This window comes from Lepidochelys kempii, chromosome 7, assembly GCF_965140285.1.
Source record: "Lepidochelys kempii isolate rLepKem1 chromosome 7, rLepKem1.hap1, whole genome shotgun sequence".
Classification (NCBI taxonomy): Eukaryota; Metazoa; Chordata; order Testudines; family Cheloniidae; genus Lepidochelys; species Lepidochelys kempii.
In genome coordinates, this window is record NC_136386.1 from 124,777,150 (window position 1) to 124,798,296 (window position 21,147).

General features: G+C 65.6%; 1 protein-coding gene across 1 annotated transcript; it reads left to right on the forward strand.

Annotated features, from left to right (window-relative positions):
• Positions 1-394: 394 nt before the first annotated feature.
• On the forward strand, positions 395-20,363 carry UBTD1 (ubiquitin domain containing 1). The gene is made up of 4 exons (XM_073354616.2): positions 395-484; positions 1,592-1,673; positions 16,056-16,283; positions 19,355-20,363. The coding sequence occupies exons 1-4, from the start codon at positions 395-397 to the stop codon at positions 19,738-19,740; spliced, it is 786 nt and encodes a 261-aa protein (XP_073210717.2). The 3' UTR covers positions 19,741-20,363.
• Positions 20,364-21,147: the final 784 nt, after the last annotated feature.

Genomic DNA, 21,147 nt, shown 5'->3' on the forward strand with positions numbered 1-21,147 from the left:
CCCTACATCCCCCCCAGCCCCAGCCCCACCCCACATCCCCCCCACCCCCTACATCCCTCCAGCCCCCAGCCCAGCCCCACCCCACATCCCACCCGACCCCCAATCCACCCAGCCCCACCCCACCCCACATCCCCCCAGCCCCGGCCCGGCCGGTACCTGCCGCCACCTCGGCCGCCCGCCCGTCCTGCTGCCCGGCCACGAAGTCCCGCACCCAGCCCCGCAGGGCGCCGCCCGTCCCCCCAGCACCGGCCGCCGCCATGATGCGCAGTGGATTGGGCGTGGGGGGGGCATACACCGGCGCATGCGCGCCAGGGAGCGACCCCCCCTCCCGTCACGGTGGACAGGCGGGACAAAATCTGTCACGTGACAAACGGGGGCGAGCGGGCCCAGGGAAATGCCAGTGCGCGTGCGCGAAGGGGCGGGCTCAGTGCCGGGGGGGCGGATGAAGGGCGGGGCCTGTGACTCCCACAGGGTGGGGCCCGGGGTAAAGGAGGTCAGCCCCCGCCGCCGGGGCTGTGCCCGTGCCGAGCCCGCAGCAGCTCCCTGGTGGGCGGGGACACACTCTGCCCCTCCCCCCACACTCCCATTGGCCCGGCCCGGTCTGGGGGCGGGGTCACACTCTGCCCCTCCCCACACACACACTCCCATTGGCCCGGCCGGGCCCTGCGGCGGGGTCCAACTCTGCCCCTCCCCACACACACACTGTCATTGGCCCAGCCCGGTCTGGGGGCGGGGTCACACTCTGCCCCTCCCCGACACACACTCCCATTGGCCCGGCCGGGCCCGGGGGCGGGGTCACACTCTGCCCCTCCCCACACACACACTCCCATTGGCCCGGCCCGGTCTGGGGGCGGGGTCACACTCTGCCCCTCCCAGACACACACTCCCATTGGCCCGGCCGGGCCTGGGGGCGGGGTCACACTCTGCCCCTCCCAGACACACACTCCCATTGGCCCGGCCCGGTCTGGGGGCGGGGTCACACTCTGCCCCTCCCAGACACACACTCCCATTGGCCCGGCCGGGCCCGGGGGCGGGGTCACACTCTGCCCCTCCCCACACACACACTCCCATTGGCCCGGCCCGGTCTGGGGGCGGGGTCACACTCTGCCCCTCCCAGACACACACTCCCATTGGCCCGGCCGGGCCTGGGGGCGGGGTCACACTCTGCCCCTCCCAGACACACACTCCCATTGGCCCGGCCCGGTCTGGGGGCGGGGTCACACTCTGCCCCTCCCAGACACACACTCCCATTGGCCCGGCCGGGCCCGGGGGCGGGGTCACACTCTGCCCCTCCCAGACACACACTCCCATTGGCCCGGCCGGGCCCGGGGGTGGGGTCACACTCTGCCCCTCCCCACACACACATTCCCATTGGCCCGGCCGGGCCTGGGGGCGGGGTCACACTCTGCCCCTCCCCCACACACACTCCCATTGGCCCGGCTCGGTCTGGGGGCGGTGCTGCGGGCCGCTGTCACGTGCTCCCGGGGCGGGCGGAGCGCCCCGGCCTCTCCGGGCAGAGCCGGTGCGGGTCCGGCGGGCAGCGGCTGCAGGGCCCGGCCCGGGCACCGGCCCCCCCCCCCCCCCGCGGCAGGAGCCTCCGCCATGGGCAGCTGCGTGGGGCGGCCGCGCGGGGAGCGCCCGCCGGCCCCGCGCCACCCCCCGCAAGCGAGCAGGTGAGCGGGGCCGCGGAGCCCCGGGGAGCCAGCCCCGCACCGGGCCTCGGCGGGGGCTGGGGGGCGCGGCCGGCTCCCGTGACAGCCCCGCCCCTCGGCCGTCCCGGCTCCCGTGACAGCCCCCCCCCCCCCGCCCCTCGGCCGTCCCGGCTCCCGTGACAGCCCCCCCCCCCCCGCCCCTCGGCCGTCCCGGCTCCCGTGACAGCCCCCCCCCCCCCCGCCCCTCGGCCGTCCCGGCTCCCGTGACAGCCCCCCCCCCCCCCGCCCCTCGGCCGTCCCGGCTCCCGTGACAGCCCCCCCCCCCCCGCCCCTCGGCCGTCCCGGCTCCCGTGACAGCCCCCCCCCCCCCGCCCCTCGGCCGTCCCGGCTCCCGTGACAGCCCCCCCCCCCCCCGCCCCTCGGCCGTCCCGGCTCCCGTGACAGCCCCCCCCCCCCCCGCCCCTCGGCCGTCCCGGCTCCCGTGACAGCCCCCCCCCCCCGCCCCTCGGCCGTCCCGGCTCCCGTGACAGCCCCCCCCCCCGCCCCTCGGCCGTCCCGGCTCCCGTGACAGCCCCCCCCCCCGCCCCTCGGCCGTCCCGGCTCCCGTGACAGCCCCCCCCCCCGCCCCTCGGCCGTCCCGGCTCCCGTGACAGCCCCCCCCCCCGCCCCTCGGCCGTCCCGGCTCCCGTGACAGCCCCCGCCCCTCGGCCGTCCCGGCTCCCGTGACAGCCCCCCCCCCCCGCCCCTCGGCCGTCCCGGCTCCCGTGACAGCCCCGCCCCTCGGCCGTCCCGGCTCCCGTGACAGCCCCCCCCCCCCCGCCCCTCGGCCGTCCCGGCTCCCGTGACAGCCCCCCCCCCCCCGCCCCTCGGCCGTCCCGGCTCCCGTGACAGCCCCCCCCCCCCCCGCCCCTCGGCCGTCCCGGCTCCCGTGACAGCCCCCCCCCCCGCCCCTCGGCCGGCCCGGCTCCCGTGACAGCCCCCCCCCCCCCGCCCCTCGGCCGTCCCGGCTCCCGTGACAGCCCCCCCCCCCCGCCCCTCGGCCGTCCCGGCTCCCGTGACAGCCCCCCCCCCCCGCCCCTCGGCCGTCCCGGCTCCCGTGACAGCCCCCCCCCCCCGCCCCTCGGCCGTCCCGGCTCCCGTGACAGCCCCGCCCCCCCGCCCCTCGGCCGTCCCGGCTCCCGTGACAGCCCCGCCCCCCCGCCCCTCGGCCGTCCCGGCTCCCGTGACAGCCCCGCCCCCCCGCCCCTCGGCCGTCCCGGCTCCCGTGACAGCCCCGCCCCCCCGCCCCTCGGCCGTCCCGGCTCCCGTGACAGCCCCGCCCCCCCGCCCCTCGGCCGTCCCGGCTCCCGTGACAGCCCCGCCCCCCCGCCCCTCGGCCGTCCCGGCTCCCGTGACAGCCCCGCCCCCCCGCCCCTCGGCCGTCCCGGCTCCCGTGACAGCCCCGCCCCTCGGCCGTCCCGGCTCCCGTGACAGCCCCCCCCCCCGCCCCTCGGCCGTCCCGGCTCCCGTGACAGCCCCCGCCCCTCGGCCGTCCCGGCTCCCGTGACAGCCCCCCCCCCCCCGCCCCTCGGCCGTCCCGGCTCCCGTGACAGCCCCCCCCCCCCCCCGCCCCTCGGCCGGCCTGGCTCCCGTGACAGCCCCCGCCCCTCGGCCGGCCCGGCTCCGGTGACAGCCCCCCCCCCCCCGCCCCTCGGCCGGCCCGGCTCCCGTGACAGCCCCTCCCGGGCACCCCCAGGTGGGGGGGGGGGTCTCCCCAGCTGGGTCCCGTGACAGCCCCTCCCGGGCACCCCGTGTGTGGGGGGGGTCTCCCCAGCTGGCTACTTAGCCACCATCCCTGAGCTCTGGTCTCCTACTTCAGGCTTGCGACTCCCTCACCCGCCGGGCGCGGACCCCGGCTGGCACAGCACCCTGCTCCGCCTGGGTCCCCCGGGGTCAGAGCGGCGAGGCTGTCTGACCAACGGGGACCCAAACCACCCCCAGCCCTGCCGGAGAAACCCAGCAGCCCAGCCTCTGGGCTTCATAGCTGGGTGTGAGGCAGCTCCCACGTGTGGCTGGCGCTCAGGGTACCGGGACAGCCTCAGGAGTCTGCCCTGTGTAATGGGGCCGTGTGCAATCTATGTACACACGCATGTCAAAGAGGCGTGTGCAGCCTGTGTGGGTCAGCGCCGGGAGAGTGACAGCACCTAGCGCCGTGCCAGCCAAGCCATGCCCAGAAACTGCGTTCACTGCCCCAGCCATGGACAAGTCAGGCGTGATGCCACCTGTCACTTCCCTGCAGCGGGACTGCTGAGGGGGGCACGACGGGGCTCTCCAAAAGAGCTGCTCGCGACGGCCTGTCCCCCAGTGTCAGGGAGCTGTGTTGGCAGAGGCCAGATGTCCCGCACTGAGGATTGCACTTTAGCGAGAAGCTGGCCTTAAGAGACACAAGCTGGGTAAGTCTGAGACAGCCAGAGCTTTGCCTAGCTCCTGCAGTGCATTCAGGCCAGACCATATTCTGCCCTGCCCTGGGGGTGGCCTCCTATGCCACAGCAGACTGGTCGTGCTTTGTACCCTGTTTGAGTCAGGAGCTTCGTATATCCTCTTTGCACCTGGAGCAGGATCCAGCCCGGGTGTGTAATGTTACCTGGTGTCTGGCGAGCCTTTCTTGCACGGAGCAGGGTTAGCTGGGACTCTCCGGCTTCCATCGGGCCTAGATCGTTGTGCGAATAGCCTTTTGGAGGGGGGTCTTAGGGAAAAAAGGAAGCATTCCTGGGAATTACCCTGGGAAGCATGAAACCCAAGTGCTCTTCACCCTGCTGCTTCAGGACACAGGCTGACGATGAGCAGGGGACAGGGAGAAATACCCCCCGGGGGGTAGGCTTGCACAGCTGGGACCCTTGTGCCATACCTCGCTTTGGCTACTACGGGAGACGGAAGTAGGGACTTGGGTGGGACACTGTTTTGCTGGCAGGCCGGGCTGGCTGGATCCTCCTGGTCCTTTCTGCTTTGACGTTTCCTGAAAATAACACAGCAGATTCTGTCCCAGCTCTTTTATCCACCTACGGAAAAAGGGGCCACTTCTGCCGGTGCTTCAGGGGCCTTAAAATTTTGTTTGGGGGCTATTCCAAGCCCCCTTCTCCATGAGCTGCCCGAGAGCTAGCAGCTGGAGTTGTGTATTGGAAGCGTTCTCAGAGGAGTTCCTGTTGACATGTGGTCGGGATTGTGCAAGTGCAAACCTTGGGGACTAGACTGAGTCACCTAGCAACAAACCCAAATACCCACCCAAGTCTGATTATCTACCGCCCCGCACAGACCTGCAGACAGGCTGTCCCCTGCTGAGACCCTGGCAGATCGTAGGCTAAGCAGGGGTGGGTTTGGTCAACATTTGGATGGGAGAATTGCAGGGAAACTGAGTGTTTGGGAGAAGGGGTGTTGTGATCGTGATTCAGTGGAAGAGATCCCTGCTGCTCATGAGCCTTAAAGATCCCCTGGGATTCTTTTGGGAAGTGTTTTGGGAACCTCAGTGTGCTGGCTGAATTCTAACTGAATCTGTATATCAGAATAAAAGAAAGTCAGTTATCTGGCTGCTGAATCTTGCCCATATTCTCAGGGTTTAGCTGATCGCCATATTTGAGGTCGGGAAGGAGTTTTCCTCCAGGGCAGATTGGCAGAGGCCCTGGAGGTTTTTCGCCTTCCTCTGTAGCATGGGGCACAGGTCACTTGCTGGAGGATTCTCTGCTCCTTGAAGTCTTTAAATCATGATTTGAGGACTTCAATAGCTCAGACATAGGTGAGAGGTTTTTCGCAGGAGTGGGTGGGTGAGATTCTGTGGCCTGCGTTGTGCAGGAGGTCAGACTAGATGATCATAATGGTCCCTTCTGACCTTAATATCTATGAATCTATGAATCTATGAACTGCTTTGTCTCTATATTCTCCTGCAGTTTCAGCTGGCTGTGGTGTGCATTGCTTTGTGTCCTAAGCTCTTGTACCATTGCTGTTACACAGCTGCCATGCTGCACCTCAGAGGTGGATGCATATCAGTGGTGGGTGAAGTGATCCTTGCCTGTCCCTCTCTCCGTAGAGGTGTTGTGATGTTTAATTAGTGGTGTACTTGGGAACTGTGGGAGTGCTGTATTGATTGCATGGTGTGACTGCAGATTACGCCCGTGATAAGCGGCTTCAAGCATTCCATGCACCAGCCTCGCCAGGACTGGGGGCAGGGTGGCTGTGGGGCTGACTCACGCTCCCTTCCTGTCACACAGCCCTCCCCTGCGTGGCACTGGGCATAACTACTCTGTTTATGGAAAGCAGGAGAGGAGAAACAGGCAACGGGGTCATGGGGTGGGGAGCAGGGACTGTGAGCGGCATCTTCCTAGAGAGGAGAGTCCCAGCGTGGCTCCCGGACCTGAGCACGGACAGGCTTGGAGCCAGAGGGGTTTTTCTGTAGGAGAATGCCAGCAGCCAGGGCCCCAGACCTGACCAGCTTCCAAATCCTTGTGACCTGCCTAATAGCTGCTGGCGCGGCAGAGGTGGGCATTGGGGGAAGCCCACTGCCAGAGGTGGCTGTTGGACACCAGGCAGCCCGGCGGGTTCCAGGTCCAGGCACCAAGCAGCCCGCAGCGAATAGTGTGCGCTCTGCGGCCTTCCTGAGCAGGAGCTGGGCATGCTGGGCGCTTGGTGCCAGCGTCCAGGCTCCGGTGGGGAAGAGGCCGCGTTCCGGGGCGGGGGGGCGGGGCTGTTGCTCACAGCTGGACAGGAACTGCTTGCCCAGGGCCTGCTTCTCCCCAGCCTCTGAGCCGTGCCCAGTGGGCTGTACCAAGGTGGCTGCAGGACTCTGAGGGTGATTGGTGCCCGGGCTCTCCCAGCTTGGGTCTGTCCTCGCTGCCTTTCCCCCAGCTTGTGGCAGGCGTGAGCAGATTCACTCGCGCGAGCCCTGCTCTGAGCACCCTGCGAGCTCATTGCCTGGTGCCAGCTGTACAGTAGGATTGGGCATGGGGCTCTCTGTGCACACGGAGCAGGGCCGCTCCTCTAATGCCGCAGCGTCTCTCCACTGCAGGAACAGCGCCCCATCCACCCCTCCTTCCACCTGCTGCGCTCCTGCCTCCTTTCCCCCAGGGTCGCCACTCCCCACCGCGGCACTATACCCGAATTATCCCCTCTGCAGAGCCCTGGCGGGGCAGGACTCCTCACTGATTAGCCAGGGGTCCTGGCTCCACACTCTGTTTGGTTTTGCAGCTGTGTGGCCATGCGAGGTGCTTCCCAAACAGCTCCTTGCTGCCGAGCTCCCTGGGGAAAAGCTGGGGGCTGGGTGCCCCCTGCTCCCATCAAAGCCATGGGGAGATCAGGCTGCTGGTGTAGGTGCCTAAACAGGGGGCCTCGCCTTGCGCCCCCAGTCTGAGAGTCTAGGCCTTGCCCTCTTGCTGCCCGCCTCGTCCTCCCCCCCCTCCCCCCAGCTGGGCAGGGAGGCCCAATTCGATTTTCAAACACCTGAACTTAGCCATGGGCTGGGGAGTCTGAGCTGACAGCTGGGCTCCTGCCTGCCCCATGGGAGCTCGCCCTCCCTTAGCCATGTACGTGCCCCCCCAAGGGCAGCACTGGGGGAACGGGGCCCGGAGGAGGCCTTCACTCCTGTGGCCGGACTGACCCTCGACCCCTCCTGCCATTCAGGGCATTGGCAGTGACTGGCTTGGGGTCTGAGTCAGAGGTGCTGGGGAATCTAAGTGCAGTGAGGGTGGATCAGCAGCTCCTCCCGGAGAAGCCAGTTCTGCATTCCTGCAGGCCCCAGCTGTGAGCGCCAGCTGGCCTCGGCTGGGTCACCTTCTGCTTTCCGAGCCCGTCGGCTCCCCACCAGACATGCTGACTGCTTAGGTTTTCTTGCAGAACGTCTGCCCTGCAGTACTCCTCCTGCTGTCCCCACCCACGGGCTCCTACAGGGCAGCAGGGGAAGTCTCCCCAGGGGACTCCTGTGGACTTGGGGCTGTGAAGCTGGGAGCACAGAGCTCCTGGGGAAAGTCGCTCGCTGCGTGTGGGGTGCAGGACGGTCCCAGTAGCTGGGACAGCACCTGGCTGCGTGCATGGGAGACAGGGCTGGTTCCTGGCCTCTTGCCCCCAGTGCTCTCACTGCATGGCAGGAGCCCCAGGACTGCAGCTAACTGGTGTGAGATGGAGCAGGCTTGATGGGGGTGCAGCCCACGGAGACGCGTGAGCCAGGCTGACAATCGGGGTGGAGCATTGCATGCTGGGATCTGTTCATCATGGGTCACACTGTAGGGTTCATGGGGCTCGTCCCCAGGCTGTTGTGCTGAGGTCAGAGCGTGCCACTCCCAGCCCAGAAGAGGGGGGCAGGTGGGCAGCCAAACCTGCTCCCCCTGGAGCAGCCGCTCCCCCCTCCAGCCCTGCCATGCCTTGGCTCTCCCACACACACCTGGTGACCTGGCATCTTGGGCTGGGCCCTTTTTTCCCTCTGGGTTTCCCCTGTGTTGGCAGGAGGATCCAGAGTTCCTCCCATAGTGCGAGCTGCTCCCTTGGCTCCAGAGGTGCGCAGCGCTATGGGCTCCTCCAGGGCAAGGGGTGAGCTGGGGCCCAGGCTAGTGAGCACTCGCTAGAGGTGAAGGCGGGTGGGTCGTTGGTGCTGCCCGGATGTGCCCAGAGACCGTGTCGGTTCCTGCGGGGGCGGCTTCTCCAAGCATTGCTTGGGCTCCCGAGACGTCTCCCTGCGGGTTTGGGGGGCGCAGTCCTGGGGTGGCACCTGCTGCCACTCCCCGTGGCTTGGATAATGTTCCTCCCAGGGGCAGTGTGCCGGCTGCAGATTGTCTCTCTGCGCAATAAAGGGGCTGGTCTCTGGACAAGCGGGGGAGCCGGCCGGGCCTGGCAAGGTTTACAGTGAGCTGACAGCTGGCTTGTGATCTCCCTTCTGCCAGGCTGGAGCAGCATGGGGCTCGTCAGGGGAGAGCGCAGGGCCAGGGGCGCCCTCTGGCAGGGCTGGGGAAAGATGGACTCACTTGCTGCTACGCTGGGGTGAGGGGTTGCAGCGTCCTGCCTGGGTTCCAGCCTGGCTTGATCAGACCCAGGCCCGGGGGCAGCTTCTGACAACAGCTGTTGTAGGGAGGGTTCATGGGGGTGGCTCCCTCTCGGGAGCGAGGCTGAACACAGTGAATCTGTTGCTGCTGAGTCACTGCATAGGGTCCAAGTGTGTCTGGAGTTCTTGCCCCCGTGTGTGTAAAATCCCCCGGGACTCCCCACAGGCTGAGACCCAGGTGTCCTGGGAGGAGACTACGGGGAGCCAGGAGTGTGAGGAACAGCTCCCTGCTGGGGATGGATCCGTCGGGGGACGGACTGGGAGCCCCAGTGCTTGATGCTAGGCCTGGTCTATGCCGTAGCTACGTTGCTGAGAGTGTGAGAGATCCCCCCCCCCCCTCCGTCCAGCACCATGGCTATGCCGACCCAGCCCAGTGTGGACGTGGCTCAGCCAATGGAGTGATGCCTCTGTCGCCTTAGCTACCGCTGCTTGGAGATGGGGCGTTCCCACGGCGATGGGAATCCTGGAAGATCAGGGTTGGAAGGGACTGTCATGGAGTGTGGGGGAGTCCGGGCCCTGCACCCCTCTTCCAGGGATTCAATGAGACTCTCAGCCAGCCAGTAAAACAGAAGGTTTATTGGACAACAGGAACACAGTCTGAAACAGAGCTTGTGGGTACAACCAGGGACCCCTCAGTCAAGTCCTTCTGGGGAGCAGCGAGCTTAGACCCCAGCCCTGGGGTTCCCTGCGTTCCACCACCCAGCCCCAAACTGAAACTAAACCCCCCCAGCAGGTTCCCTCCTGCAGCCTCTGTCCACATTCCTGGGCAGAGGTGTTACCTCCCCCGCCCCCTCCTGGCTCAGGTGACAGGCTCTCAGGTCTCCCCTCCCCAGGGCACATTCCCAGGTCAACCCTCCCCCCTCCCTGTTGAGTCACATCCTCACAGGGACCTCAGGAGTCATCTAGTCCCACCCCTGCTCAAAGCAGGACCAGCCCCAACTAAAAATCATCCCAGACAGGGCTTGGTCAAGCTGGGCCTTAAACACCTCTAAGGAAGGAGATTCCACCCTCTCCCCACCCTCCTAGTGAAAGAGTGTTTCCTAATATCCAGCCTAGACTTCCCCCACTGCAGCTTGAGACCACTGGTCACCTGGTCCCCGCAGCTGGCTGTGGCCCCGGGCCGAGTGCAGAGAGCCCTAAGCACACAGACGTGTCTGCTGGACTCCTGCAGGAGCTGGTACAGTCAGCTCCCTCCACTCCCAGAGAGGGCGAGAGCCCCCAGGGCAAGGAAACCTGCCGCTGTGTGGCCACGGGGCTCCTCAGTAACATGAAGCCAGCAGGACCACCCCCAGGCTGCATGTGCTTCCTCCCGGGATTCTGAGGGACCTCCAGCCACGTCCGCCCCCGGTGCGCACAGCTCTGGGACCCCGCTCCAGAAGCAGAAGAGTGGGGGCACAGACCCACCGCCTGGTGGGCTACCCCACGTGGCTCTTGGCCTGGCACCCTTGGTTACAAAACTCCCAGTGCCAGTCCCTGTCCCACATCTGTGCCTGGCACTTGCATCCTGCAGGGTTTGCCCCAGACTCCTGCAGACAGGTGCCTAGTTCCAGCCCCGCAATGACTATCCCAGCTGCCATCCTTAGCCAGGTACCTGCTGTACCAGTTTGGGGCTTCCTGCCTGAGTAACCTCCTGTGTCGGTGAGTTCCACAGGCTGCCGAGCTCACCTACCCTAGCACCGTCCGCTCTGTTGGCAGTGCTGTGCAACAGACAACAGCTTTCAGGCAAGTGTCTCCCTTGAAGCTGCAGGGATGTCGGGGAGCCAGCGTGGCATTTCCCCGGTCTTGCGAGAATGGCTCGGAGCTGTTTAACAATGGCTCATGCTCCCCGGTGCCCTGACTCAGAGGAGAGTGCCCCCCTCGCTGAGCTGCCGGCCCTAGCGCGGGGCTGGAGCACTGGGGTCAGTGCTGGCTCAGAGGGGCCATGCCCAGCGCTGCCCTGTGCAAAGCTGCCCTGCTGCTGCACGAGCAAGGGGAACCAGCAGGAGGCAGCGTGCCCTGCAGCCTCTCCCCGCAGAGCTGGTGTGCACCAGGGGGGTGGGTGTGGAGGGCTCCCAGCATCACTTCCTGCTGAGGGATCTCTCCATGTGCCAGGGTAGCAGCCTGGGCCCGCTGGTACCTGTGCATGCTGCGGAAGGGTTGAATTTCCATCTCCTCCCCATGTGCTGGGGAAAGTGGCATGTTGGCACTGACCCACAGCCTCTGCCCCCCACATGCCCTGCAGCAGCCCAGCCCCCAGCCTGCCCTTGCTGTCTCTGCTGGGCTAGCCAGGGACCCTGGGATGTGGCAGCTACAAACTGACTGCAGCCCCCTGGAGACACCTCTTGTCACGGAGTCCCCGGGCGATGCTCTGGAAGGGCTCCCTACGAAGCCAGGCAGGACTCTGGGGAAGTCTCCTCTCTGGGAGCAGCCTGTCTCCAGGGCACACAGCTCACCCGGCTTCCAGCTTCCTGGGTCTGACCACGGAGCACTCAGCATCCTCTGCCCCCCATGCGCTTCCCACAGCGAGTCCGCCCAGGTGGGGTCCTGGGGGGGCCAGAGGGTCCTGCCCCCCAACTCCACAGTCAGACGTGACTCTCAGCCAGCCAGTAAAACAGGTTTATTAGACGACAGGAACTTGGTCTAACACAGAGCTTGTAGGTGCAGAGAACCGGCCTCCTCAGCTGGGTCCATTTTGGGGGGCAGTGAGCCAGACAACCACATCTGCCCTTCACTCCATGTCCCAGCCAGCCCCAAACTGAAACTCCCTCCTGACCCTCCTCCTCTGGGCTTTGTCCCTTTCCTGGGCCAGGAGGTCACCGGATTCCTTTGTTCTCCAACCCTTTAGCTCTCACCTTGCGGGGGGGAGGGCCCAGGCCATCAGTGGCCAGGAAACAGGATGTTGGCCATTGTCTGTGTCCAGACCCCTGCACACACCTGCCCTCTAGGGCTCTGCAGTGATCATACACCCTTATCCCAACCCCTAGATACTTAAGAACTGCCTAGGGGAAACTGAGGCACCCCCACACTATTCAGAGGAAACATTAAGAACAGTCCTGCTTCATCACACCTCTACACCCAGTCCATGGGGCCAGCCTGGGGCCAAGCCCCTGCCCTACAACTCCCCATGCGCTGCCCTAGCTGGTGAGGTACCAGACCGGGGGGCATGTATAGGTGCTGGGTCTCTGCAGAGCCGGTCTCATTCCACAGGGGCCAGGGATTGGTCGCGCTTTGGCCGTCCCCAGCACTGTGGGGAGTGACGTCACTGGCTGGGGACCTGGACCGGCTGCTGTCGGTGATGCCAGTGCTAGGAGGGGTGGGGAGCAGAGTGGAGGGCGAGCTGCCTGGATCCTGTTGGCCTGGCCCCAAGCGCAAGAAGTGGCCCAACCTGTCTTGGTTTTCCTGCGGGAGGCCCTGGGAGCTGCCGAGGGGGTGGGGGCTGCCCGGGCCAGGCATCGAACGGCACAAGGCGATTAGAGACCGCGATAAATAGAACAGGCTTAACTCCTGCGTCCCTGCCTATCTGGGCCTGGCTCCCTGCGGGGCCTGCCTGCACGGGGCACTGTGCCCTGTTCCCATGTCTCTCACTGACCCTCCGCCCTGTCTGCTCCAGCACTGGCCTGGCGCGGCTGCCTGGCCTGGGCCCGTGCTCGGCGTCGGCTTCTGGCCATCCCCCGGTGATGGGAACAGAGAGGGAGTGGTGGCCGGCTGGTCCCGTAGCGCTCCACACAAACCAAAGCGCTGGGTGGTGCAGGGAGCCGCCCTGGCCAGCCCTGGGGTTGGCAACGCCCTTCCAGTGCCCGAGACTTCCCCAGTGCTCTGCCCTGCAGGAGTCCAGCGCCCTTCAGAAATGCAGCTGCTTCTGGGGCGCGAGGGAGTTGTGAGCGGCACAAACCCTGGCTCTGATGCCCAGGCCGGGCAGGCAAGACCTCGGCCTTTGAAGGCCTTCGCCCGACAGTCCCTGGCCCCCGCAGCGCAATCCGCGAGGCAGGTGCTGTGTCTGGGGAGGAGGAGCTGGGTTGGCCCTGCTGGGCTGGAGCTGAACTCACCTGACACCGGCAGGAGCTATGGTGGCTGCGGGCGCTGAGCAGCCCAGGGGTGCAGAGGGATGCGGGTGCGGTTGGCCCCATGCCCGGCTCTCCCGTGGCGGGACCTGCTGGCTGGGTGCTGGCCCACTGGCGGTCGCTATACTGGGCCTTGAAAGGGAATTGGATCCTAGCTCCACCCTCCCTGCAGCCAGGTCTTACAGCCGGGGCGTCTGGAGCCGGCGAGGGCAGCCCAGGCTGTGACGGCCAGGGGCCCTGGTGTCCTTTCTCTGCTGTGGCGCAGAGCCCTGCAGCGAGGGGGCCCTGACTCTGGCCAGGGTGGGGGAGTGCAGGGCCTGTCTCCCCGGCCCCTCTCGGAGGGTCCCAGAGCCGCCGGGGCTGCGCTCGTGGCCTGACACTGGGCTTGTGGCTCCAACCCACGGCGGAGCTGGGCTCGCTTTGGGGATGGGGTGTCCTGTGCCTCATGGCAGCGCTGAGGGAGCAGGGAAGGGCCAGGTTTGCCTGCCCAGGGCCCAGCTGTGGCCTGGCTGCGGTGATCTCCGGGCCGTGCATGGGGCAGTGTGTCGGAGCGACCCGGGGCCCAGAACTAGTCTGGTCTCAGAGCAGCACTTGAATTCAGGCTGGGGTGGTAGGGGCAGGGCCCCTTCTCTGTGCGAGCTGGAGCCGACTGCCAGGGCATGGGGCTGGAGACAGGCTCGGCTGCCCTCTTCAGCCGTGGGGGGATCGTGCGTGTCCTGCGGCCCTCGGGGGGCTGCGCTGGAGCCCGGCCTCCCGGTGGGCCAGGGGGTGAGGTGGCCATCGGCACAAGCACCGGGGCTGGGCCCAGGTCTCTCTTCACAGCCCACACAGGCTGCTCCGTGGGCATCATGCCAGTGTTCCCTGGCCGAGCGGGGCCCGCGGAGCCGGTGTCTGGAGGGCAGGGGGCTGGTACAGGCTGGGCCTGTGGGCGGGCTGTGCTCAGCCACCGGAGCGCCGGGGCGAGGATGAGTCCTGGCTGCAGCTGCTCTCCCCGCCTTCACCCTTCAGAGTCCCCTGCAGCCCTGGCGCAGCCGGCCCAGCCCAGGACAGCTGTGATCTCTGCCCTGGTCGTCAATATCTACCACCTGAAGCTCCTCCCACCCCTTTCCCTGCCCGGGCATGTCCCAATGCCTCCTGCCCCAATGCCCCCCCCCTTCCTGCTTGTGGGGCAGGGCGACCCAGGGAGCCTCAGCCCAGACGAGTGACACACACACACACATGGTGCCACACGGCGCCTGGCCTGGCGGAGCTGCCTTGCTCCCTCTCAGGGGAGCCTGGCCTCTGACATGGGCTGCAGAGCATGGGGGGCTGGGACTCCTGCCCTCGGCACCCCCTTCCCTGGGCGGCAGCCCCCCCGACAGGTGCCCCCTGCTCTTCCTGCCCTGGGGCTATCCCCATAACTGCAGGGTGGATTTGAACATCCAGCACTCAAAGCAGGTCACTGCCATGCACTGACTGGCTTACCCAGCCGTGCCCATGGTCTCTGAGGGAAAACCCAGCTGTCTAACGTGCCCTGTACAGACACCCCGAAACAGCCTTTCCCTGCGTGCCCTGCAGCCCCCGAACTCAGAGCAAGAGGAGCCCGGGGGGGGGGGTAGTGCCCGCCTCTTTGTGCAGTCATGGCCATGCGTGTGCCCTGGTCCCCGTGACCTGGGCTCGAAGTCACAATACCAAGCAGCCAGCTGGCTGCCAGGCTGCACCTGCACGGCTTGTTCCCTGGCTTTTGGGACCCCTACTATGCACATGGCTCCAGGGCCCCACTGGTCCCTGTGCATCTCCCTTGTGAAGGCCTGGCGTCAGTCCCCTGGTGAGGGTGCCCTGGCCAGCAGCCGGTCCCTCTCTGTACTTGTGAGTGAGTTACGCCTCCCACCTTGTCCCTGGGGGCAGGGGGCACCATGCCTGTTCTACAGATGGGGAAACTGAGGCATGAGGGAGTGACTTGCCCAAGGTCACACATGGCAGGCAGGTAGAGAACCCAGGAGTCCCGGCAGCCCCATACATTAGTGCCAGTGCATCCTTTCTGTCTGCTCCTCCCCTGCCCCCAGGAGTGGGTGAGCCCGATAATCCCCACGCTCTGACTCCGGCTAATTCCCTGAGCTATAAATATTGCCCTTGGCCAGGGGCCTCTAAGTCACTGCAGCCGCCTGGCAGGGCAGGATTAGAGCAGCTGCCTGGCGGGGGGCAGGGGTGCCTGCCTCCGGCCAGGGCTCCCAGTCAGGCCTCTCCCGAGGGTGGGACCTGCACACGTTCCTGTTAGCAGGGCAATCAGGGACCTGTGAGCCCCCTCTGCCCTGACGGAGAGCCACCGAGGGGGCTGGTTTGTGGACCGCTGCTGTGCCCTGCAACGGGGCTGGACAGGGCCCCTGGGACCTCAGGAATACTGGCCCTCACTCCTGACCCACAGCCCCCAATAGCCCAGCCCTGGGCTCCCCCCCCCAGCTCTGCCATTGCCCCTCACTCCCAACCCTCCGCCCCCAATAGCCCAGCCCAGAACACTCAATATCTACCACCTGAAGCTCCTCCCACCCCTTTCCCTGCCCGGGCATGTCCCAATGCCTCCTGCCCCAGTGCCCCCCCTTCCTGCTTGTGGGGCAGGGCGACCCAGGGAGTCCCCAGCTAGTGCAGGTGGCCTCAGCCCAACACAGAGAGAGAGAGAGAGAGAGAGAGAGGGGGGGGGCTGGTCTCAGCGCACCGGGCTGAACACTGCGCTGGGGGACGGGTCCCTGGGATGTGCCCAGCTCGGTTCCCCTTCAGGAGGGGCTGGTGTGCCCCAGCTCTGCCTGGCGCCTGTGGGGTGTCCCTTCTGCGTGGGGGAAGGCAGGGGTCCGCAGGTGGGTGCTGGCCCAGCTGTGCCGGGGACAGGGGTCCGCAGGGGGGTGCTGGCCCAGCTGTGCCGGGGGCAGGGGTCCGCAGGCGGGTGCTGGCCCAGCTGTGCCGGGGGCAGGGGTCCGCAGGGGGGTGCTGGCCCAGCTGTGCCGGGGACAGGGGTCCACAGGCGGGTGCTGGCCGAGCTGTGCCAGGGGCAGGGGTCCGCAGGGGGGTGCTGGCCGAGCTGTGCCGGGGGCAGGGGTCCGCAGGCGGGTGCTGGCCCAGCTGTGCCGGGGGCAGGGGTCCGCAGGGGGGTGCTGGCCGAGCTGTGCCGGGGGCAGGGGTCCGCAGGCGGGTGCTGGCCCAGCTGTGCCGGGGGCAGGAGTCTCCAGGTGGGTGCTGGCCCAGCTGTGATGGGGACAGGGGCACCAGGGGGGCAGAGTCTCCAGGTGGATGCTGGCTCGGGGTCCCTGCTGAGCTCTCTGTCCCCCTCCACAGGCCGCAATGAGCCCCTGCGGAAGGAGCGGCCCAAGTGGAAGAGCGACTACCCCATGACGGACGGCCAGCTGCGCAGCAAGCGGGACGAGTTCTGGGACACGGCGCCTGCCTTCGAGGGCCGCAAGGAGATCTGGGATGCCCTGAAGGCAGCTGCCTATGCCGTGGAGGCCAACGACCATGGGCTGGCCCAGGCCATCCTGGATGGTGCCAGCATCACCCTGCCCCATGGTAGGCAGGATGAGGACGGGGGGCGGGAGGGGGGCAGACACATCAGGCAGGATGGGGACCTGAGGAGGGAGGGGGACAGGGACTTCAGGCCAGCAGGGTGGGAGGGGGACATGGGGCAGGGACTTGGGGCCAGAAGGGCAAGATGGTGACATATGGTGGGCAGGGGCTAATGGGGTGGGATCAGAATGGGGGCCCGGGCTTTGGACCCACGGGCAGGGCGGGGGATGCAGTGCTGCAGGAGAACCGCTGGAGGGCAGACAGATTCCTCTCCCTGTGCAGGGGTAGACACCAGTGGGGCCAGTAAGAATTGAAAGAGGGCTGAGGGAGGGGACTGGTGCCTGCACAGCAGGGTGGGAGGGTTCAGGGGGGCAGCTCATCCCAGGGGCCCCATGACACTAACTGCCCTGCCCCTCGTCAGCAGGGCAGCCACGGCTGACTGTGTCCCTTCCCCTCTGCGCTGGGCTGCCCCAAGGCAGGGCATGTTGGCCGGGGAGGTGACCCAGGAGTGGGCCCTGCACTGGGGAAGCCTCTGGAGCCTGCTGGTGGGGGTGGCTGAGATGGGCTCTACCTCCAGGGTGAAGCCTGGAAGCTGTTGGAACCGCTGTGCCCCGAAACCATTCAGCTGGGTTGGCCTCTCCCCCTGCTCTGCTGATGACACACAGCCCGCCCCTCCAGGCCCTGTTATCACCCAACACAACCACAGGTGGCGCCACACACCCAACCGAGTCACCTGAGTGCTTTACCTGAGCCACTCATGGACCAACAATGGAGGCACCAGCCAGTGTTCCAGCTCCCCAGCCTTGCACCCCTACTGGAGTATAAACCCAGAATTATACCGTCCTACACAGGGGTCTGTACGGTGCAAGCTCATTAATTAGTCTGCTTCCCCCTCGATGTGGGGAAGACATGCACCAGCCTTTGTTACAGAGCTGAGATTCCCTAATGCTTCACCCAAAAACACACTGGTTAAGATAAAACATAAAATAGGTTTATTAACTCCAGAAAGATAGATTTTAAGTGACTATAAATGATAGCAAACAGATCAAAGTAGATTACTCAGCAAATAAACAAAAATGCAATCTAAGCCTAATATACTAGATAGGATTTGAATCAAACAGTGTCTCACCCTGTGAGCTAGTACAAGCCATTTGTAGATGCTCTGTACACAGGCAGGAACCCTCTCTTCCAGCCTGGGAGTAGCACTTCCCCCAGTTCAGTCTTTGTTCCTCAGGTGTTTCCAGGTGTTGAGTTGTAGAGGGAGTGAGGCTCCTTGGTGATGTCACTTCCCCCTTTTAGTTTTTCCATACGGCGGGAACTCCTTAGATCCAAGCCAAGTGCCCAGCTCAGTTTATGGAAAAATACAGGTACCAAAATGGAGTTCAGTATCATGTGGTCTGGTCACATGCCCTTGCATGTCTCCCCGAGTCATAGCAGCCATTATCCATAGGCTGTCTGAAGGGTCCCCAGGTGAGGACAAGCCTTTCCCATGGCCCATTGTTTCCACGGATGGGCCATTAGCACTGTCTAGCTTCTTCCCTATTGTACCTGAAAGGTTAGCTGTGGGTGTGACCCGGAGCAAGCTCATTTGAAATACAGATACAAGGTCAATAGTCATAACTCCAGACACACAAATGATACATGCCTACAAATAGGATAATCATATTCAGCAAATTGTAACTTTTCCATGGATAGATGAATATGGGGCAGTGTCACACTGGACACAGACCATCTGCCTGCAGGGGCTCCCTGTGCCCCAGCCCTGCTGTGGGGGTGCTGGGGGGAGAGGCTCCTGGAACCCACTCACCCCACCTGGGATTGGGGTCTCCCTCGGCTCAGCTCCAGGCACGTGGGCAGCTCATGTGGCTCGGGCCGGTGGCTTCTCCCAGACTGAAATGAAGAGCCCCAGAGCTGTGCGGCTCGGGGGGTCCTGGCTGTGTCTAGTCCCGGAGCCCCAGCTCCCCCAGCCAGCTCTCAGATCCCAAAAGGAGAATCTATCTGACCGCTGGCACTGAGCCATGGTGCCTGAAAGGCCACACTCCTCCTGGGGCTGGGAGGTCTGTAGGGGCAGGGAAAGGGTGCGGGGGGGGGAAGAGCTTCAGGAGGTGGATTTTGGGTGTTCTGGGCTGGAATACCTTCGGGCTGCAGGTTGGGATTGAGGAGCACCGTCAGAGCTATTTTGGGGGCAGGGGGTGTCATGGAATCCCCGGGCAATGCTCTGGAACTGCTCCCCATGACGCCAGGCAGGACTCTGGGGAAGTCTCCTCTCTGGGAGCAGCCTGTCCACAGGACACACAGCTCACCCAGCTTCCACCTTCCTAGGTCTGACCTTGGAGCATTCAGCCTCCTCTGCCCCTCCGTGCACTTCCCACAGCCAGTCTGCTCAGGTGGGGTCCTGGGGAAGCCAGAGGGTCCGGCCCCCCAACTCCACAGTCAGACGGGACTCTCAGCCAGCCAGTAAAACAGAAGGTTTATTAGACGACAGGAACATGGTCTAAAACAAAGCTTGTAGGTGCAGAGAACAGGACCCCTCAGCTGGGTCCATTCTGGGGGGCAGCGAGCCAGACAACCACGTCTGCCCTTCACTCCATGTTCCAGCCAGCCTCAAACTGAAACTCCCTCCAGCCCCTCCTCCTCTGGGCTTTGTTCCTTTCCCGGGCCAGGAGGGCACCTGATTCCTTTGTTCTCCAACCCTTTAGCTCTCACCTTGCAGGGGGGAAGGGCCCAGGCCATCAGTGGCCAGGAAACAGGGTGTCGGCCATTCTCTGTGTCCAGACCCCTGCACACACCTGCCCTCTAGGGCTCTGCAATGATCATACACCCTTACCCCACCCCCTAGATACTTAAGAACTGCCTAGGGGAAACTGAGGCACCCCCACACTATTCAGAGGAAACATTAAGAACAGTCCCGCTTCGTCACAGGGGGACCCCAGGACTGGGCTAGCAGGGTCTGTGGGTCGGGATTGAGGGGCACCAGCAGAGGGGTCTGTGTTGTTGGTGGCTCCTGCCCGTGCTGTATCTGCCTCCAGCTCCTTCCCCTCACCACTTAGCTGGTGTCTCTGGCTCCCCGGCAGGGTCCCTAACTGAGTGCTACGATGAGCTGGGGAACCGCTACCAGCTACCCGTGTACTGCCTGGCGACACCTGCCAACCTCATACTGGAGCGGGGCAGCGACGAGAGCACGGAGCCCCCGGAGCCTGCAGCCAGCCCCCGGTGCGAGTTCCCGCTCAAGGTGCGGCTCTCCACTGGCAAGGACCTGCGGCTGAGCGCCAGCGTGGCCGACACCGTGGGGCAGCTGAAGAAGCAGCTGCAGGCCCAGGAGGGCATCGAGCCGGGCTGGCAGCGCTGGTTCTTCTCCGGCAAGCTGCTGACGGACCGCACGCGGCTGCATGAAGCCAAGATCCAGAAGGACTTTGTCATCCAGGTGATCGTGAACCAGCCGCTGGTGCCCAGAAACTGAGCCGGGCCGGCTGACGGGCGCAGGGGCTGCTGGGCCCCAGGGAAAGCCAGCGGGGCCCTCGGCGCCGGCGAACTGAGTCTCCACCCCAGAGGTGACAGCACTTGGAGCGTTGCCTGCTGGGCACAGCTGGGCACGCAGCCCTGGGCAGAGCTGCGTGGCGGGGCTTACGCTCGCCTCTGCGTCGATCCTCCCCGCCCCTTCGTGCCTGCTGCTGCCCCCCGTGCCCCGCTGCAGCCGCGGGCTGGGGGCTTGCTGGCATCAGAACACAGCTGCCCCGTCAAAGCCCTTTCCCTGGAGGTCAGTCTCAGGAAGGGCTGCCAGGGTGGGCACAGCGCCGTGGGGTGTGTGGGGCCTGTCTCACCCCATCGGCACTTGGACACTGTCATAAAATGGTTTAGAGGTTTGAGACCAAACCACTTCCTGTGGGAGCCGCGTTCCCAGGGACCCTGCAGTGCCCACGGCGCCTGGCACCTCGGGCTGCCCTCCTGAGCCTGGCTCCTGTGGTGATCCAGCCTGGGCACTCTGCCCTGCCGCCTGTCGCCTGGCACCTCCCAGCCGGGCAGGGGGCAGCTCTCCCGGTGTCTGTGGGTCTCCATATTTATCAATAAAGCCTTTTTAGCTTCCCCCGGCCCCGATGCTTCCAGCGCCTGCTTTCACATCGGCCAGGGCTGGGGCACAGGCATGGCCTGGCCAGCCTGCGTGGCACACCTGGGACTGCTCCTTAGAGCTGCCCCTTCCCAGCCCAGCCCAGCCCAGCCCTTGGCCCTGCTGGACAGGGTACTGGCCTCACCCCAACCCCCCCCGCCCCTCAGCCCACTGCTTCTCCCATGTCACCAAAGGGGGAAACTGAGGCTCAGAGGGCCAGCGACTCCCCGGTCACTAGAGCAGAGCTGGGAATTGAACCCAGGCGTCCTGGTGCCCAGTCTGCTGCTGTAACCACTAGGTTATGCCGCCTTCTCTGGTAACTGCCTAACTGCTGTTGTAGCCACTGATGGGCCCCTCCCCAGCGTATGGAACCCGAAGCAGCCTCCGCCCACCTCCTGGGCTCCCTGCCCCCTTAGGCTGGCCAGCACCAGCCCCTGGCACCTACCTGAGCTCAGCCACCCTCTGGGGCTGGCTGCTCCCCTGAACACAGCCCCTTCCCCAGGCCTTCTGGACTCCGACAGGAGCATCTGGCCCCATCTGCACATGGACACGCGGGCCTGTGGGGCATCACCTGGCTGCTCCTGGTGCCCAGGGGCCTGGCTGACCTTCCCATCTCAGCCCATGTCCCTATGGGCTCGGCAGGCCAGCGGGGTGGGGCAGGAAGACCTGGGTGCTTGCTGTGGGCACCGCCAGCCCCTATCATCCCCAGGAAGGCCCTGCTGGGGCAGTGCCTGTCCCCTTCTCAAGCCCAACCCACCCGGC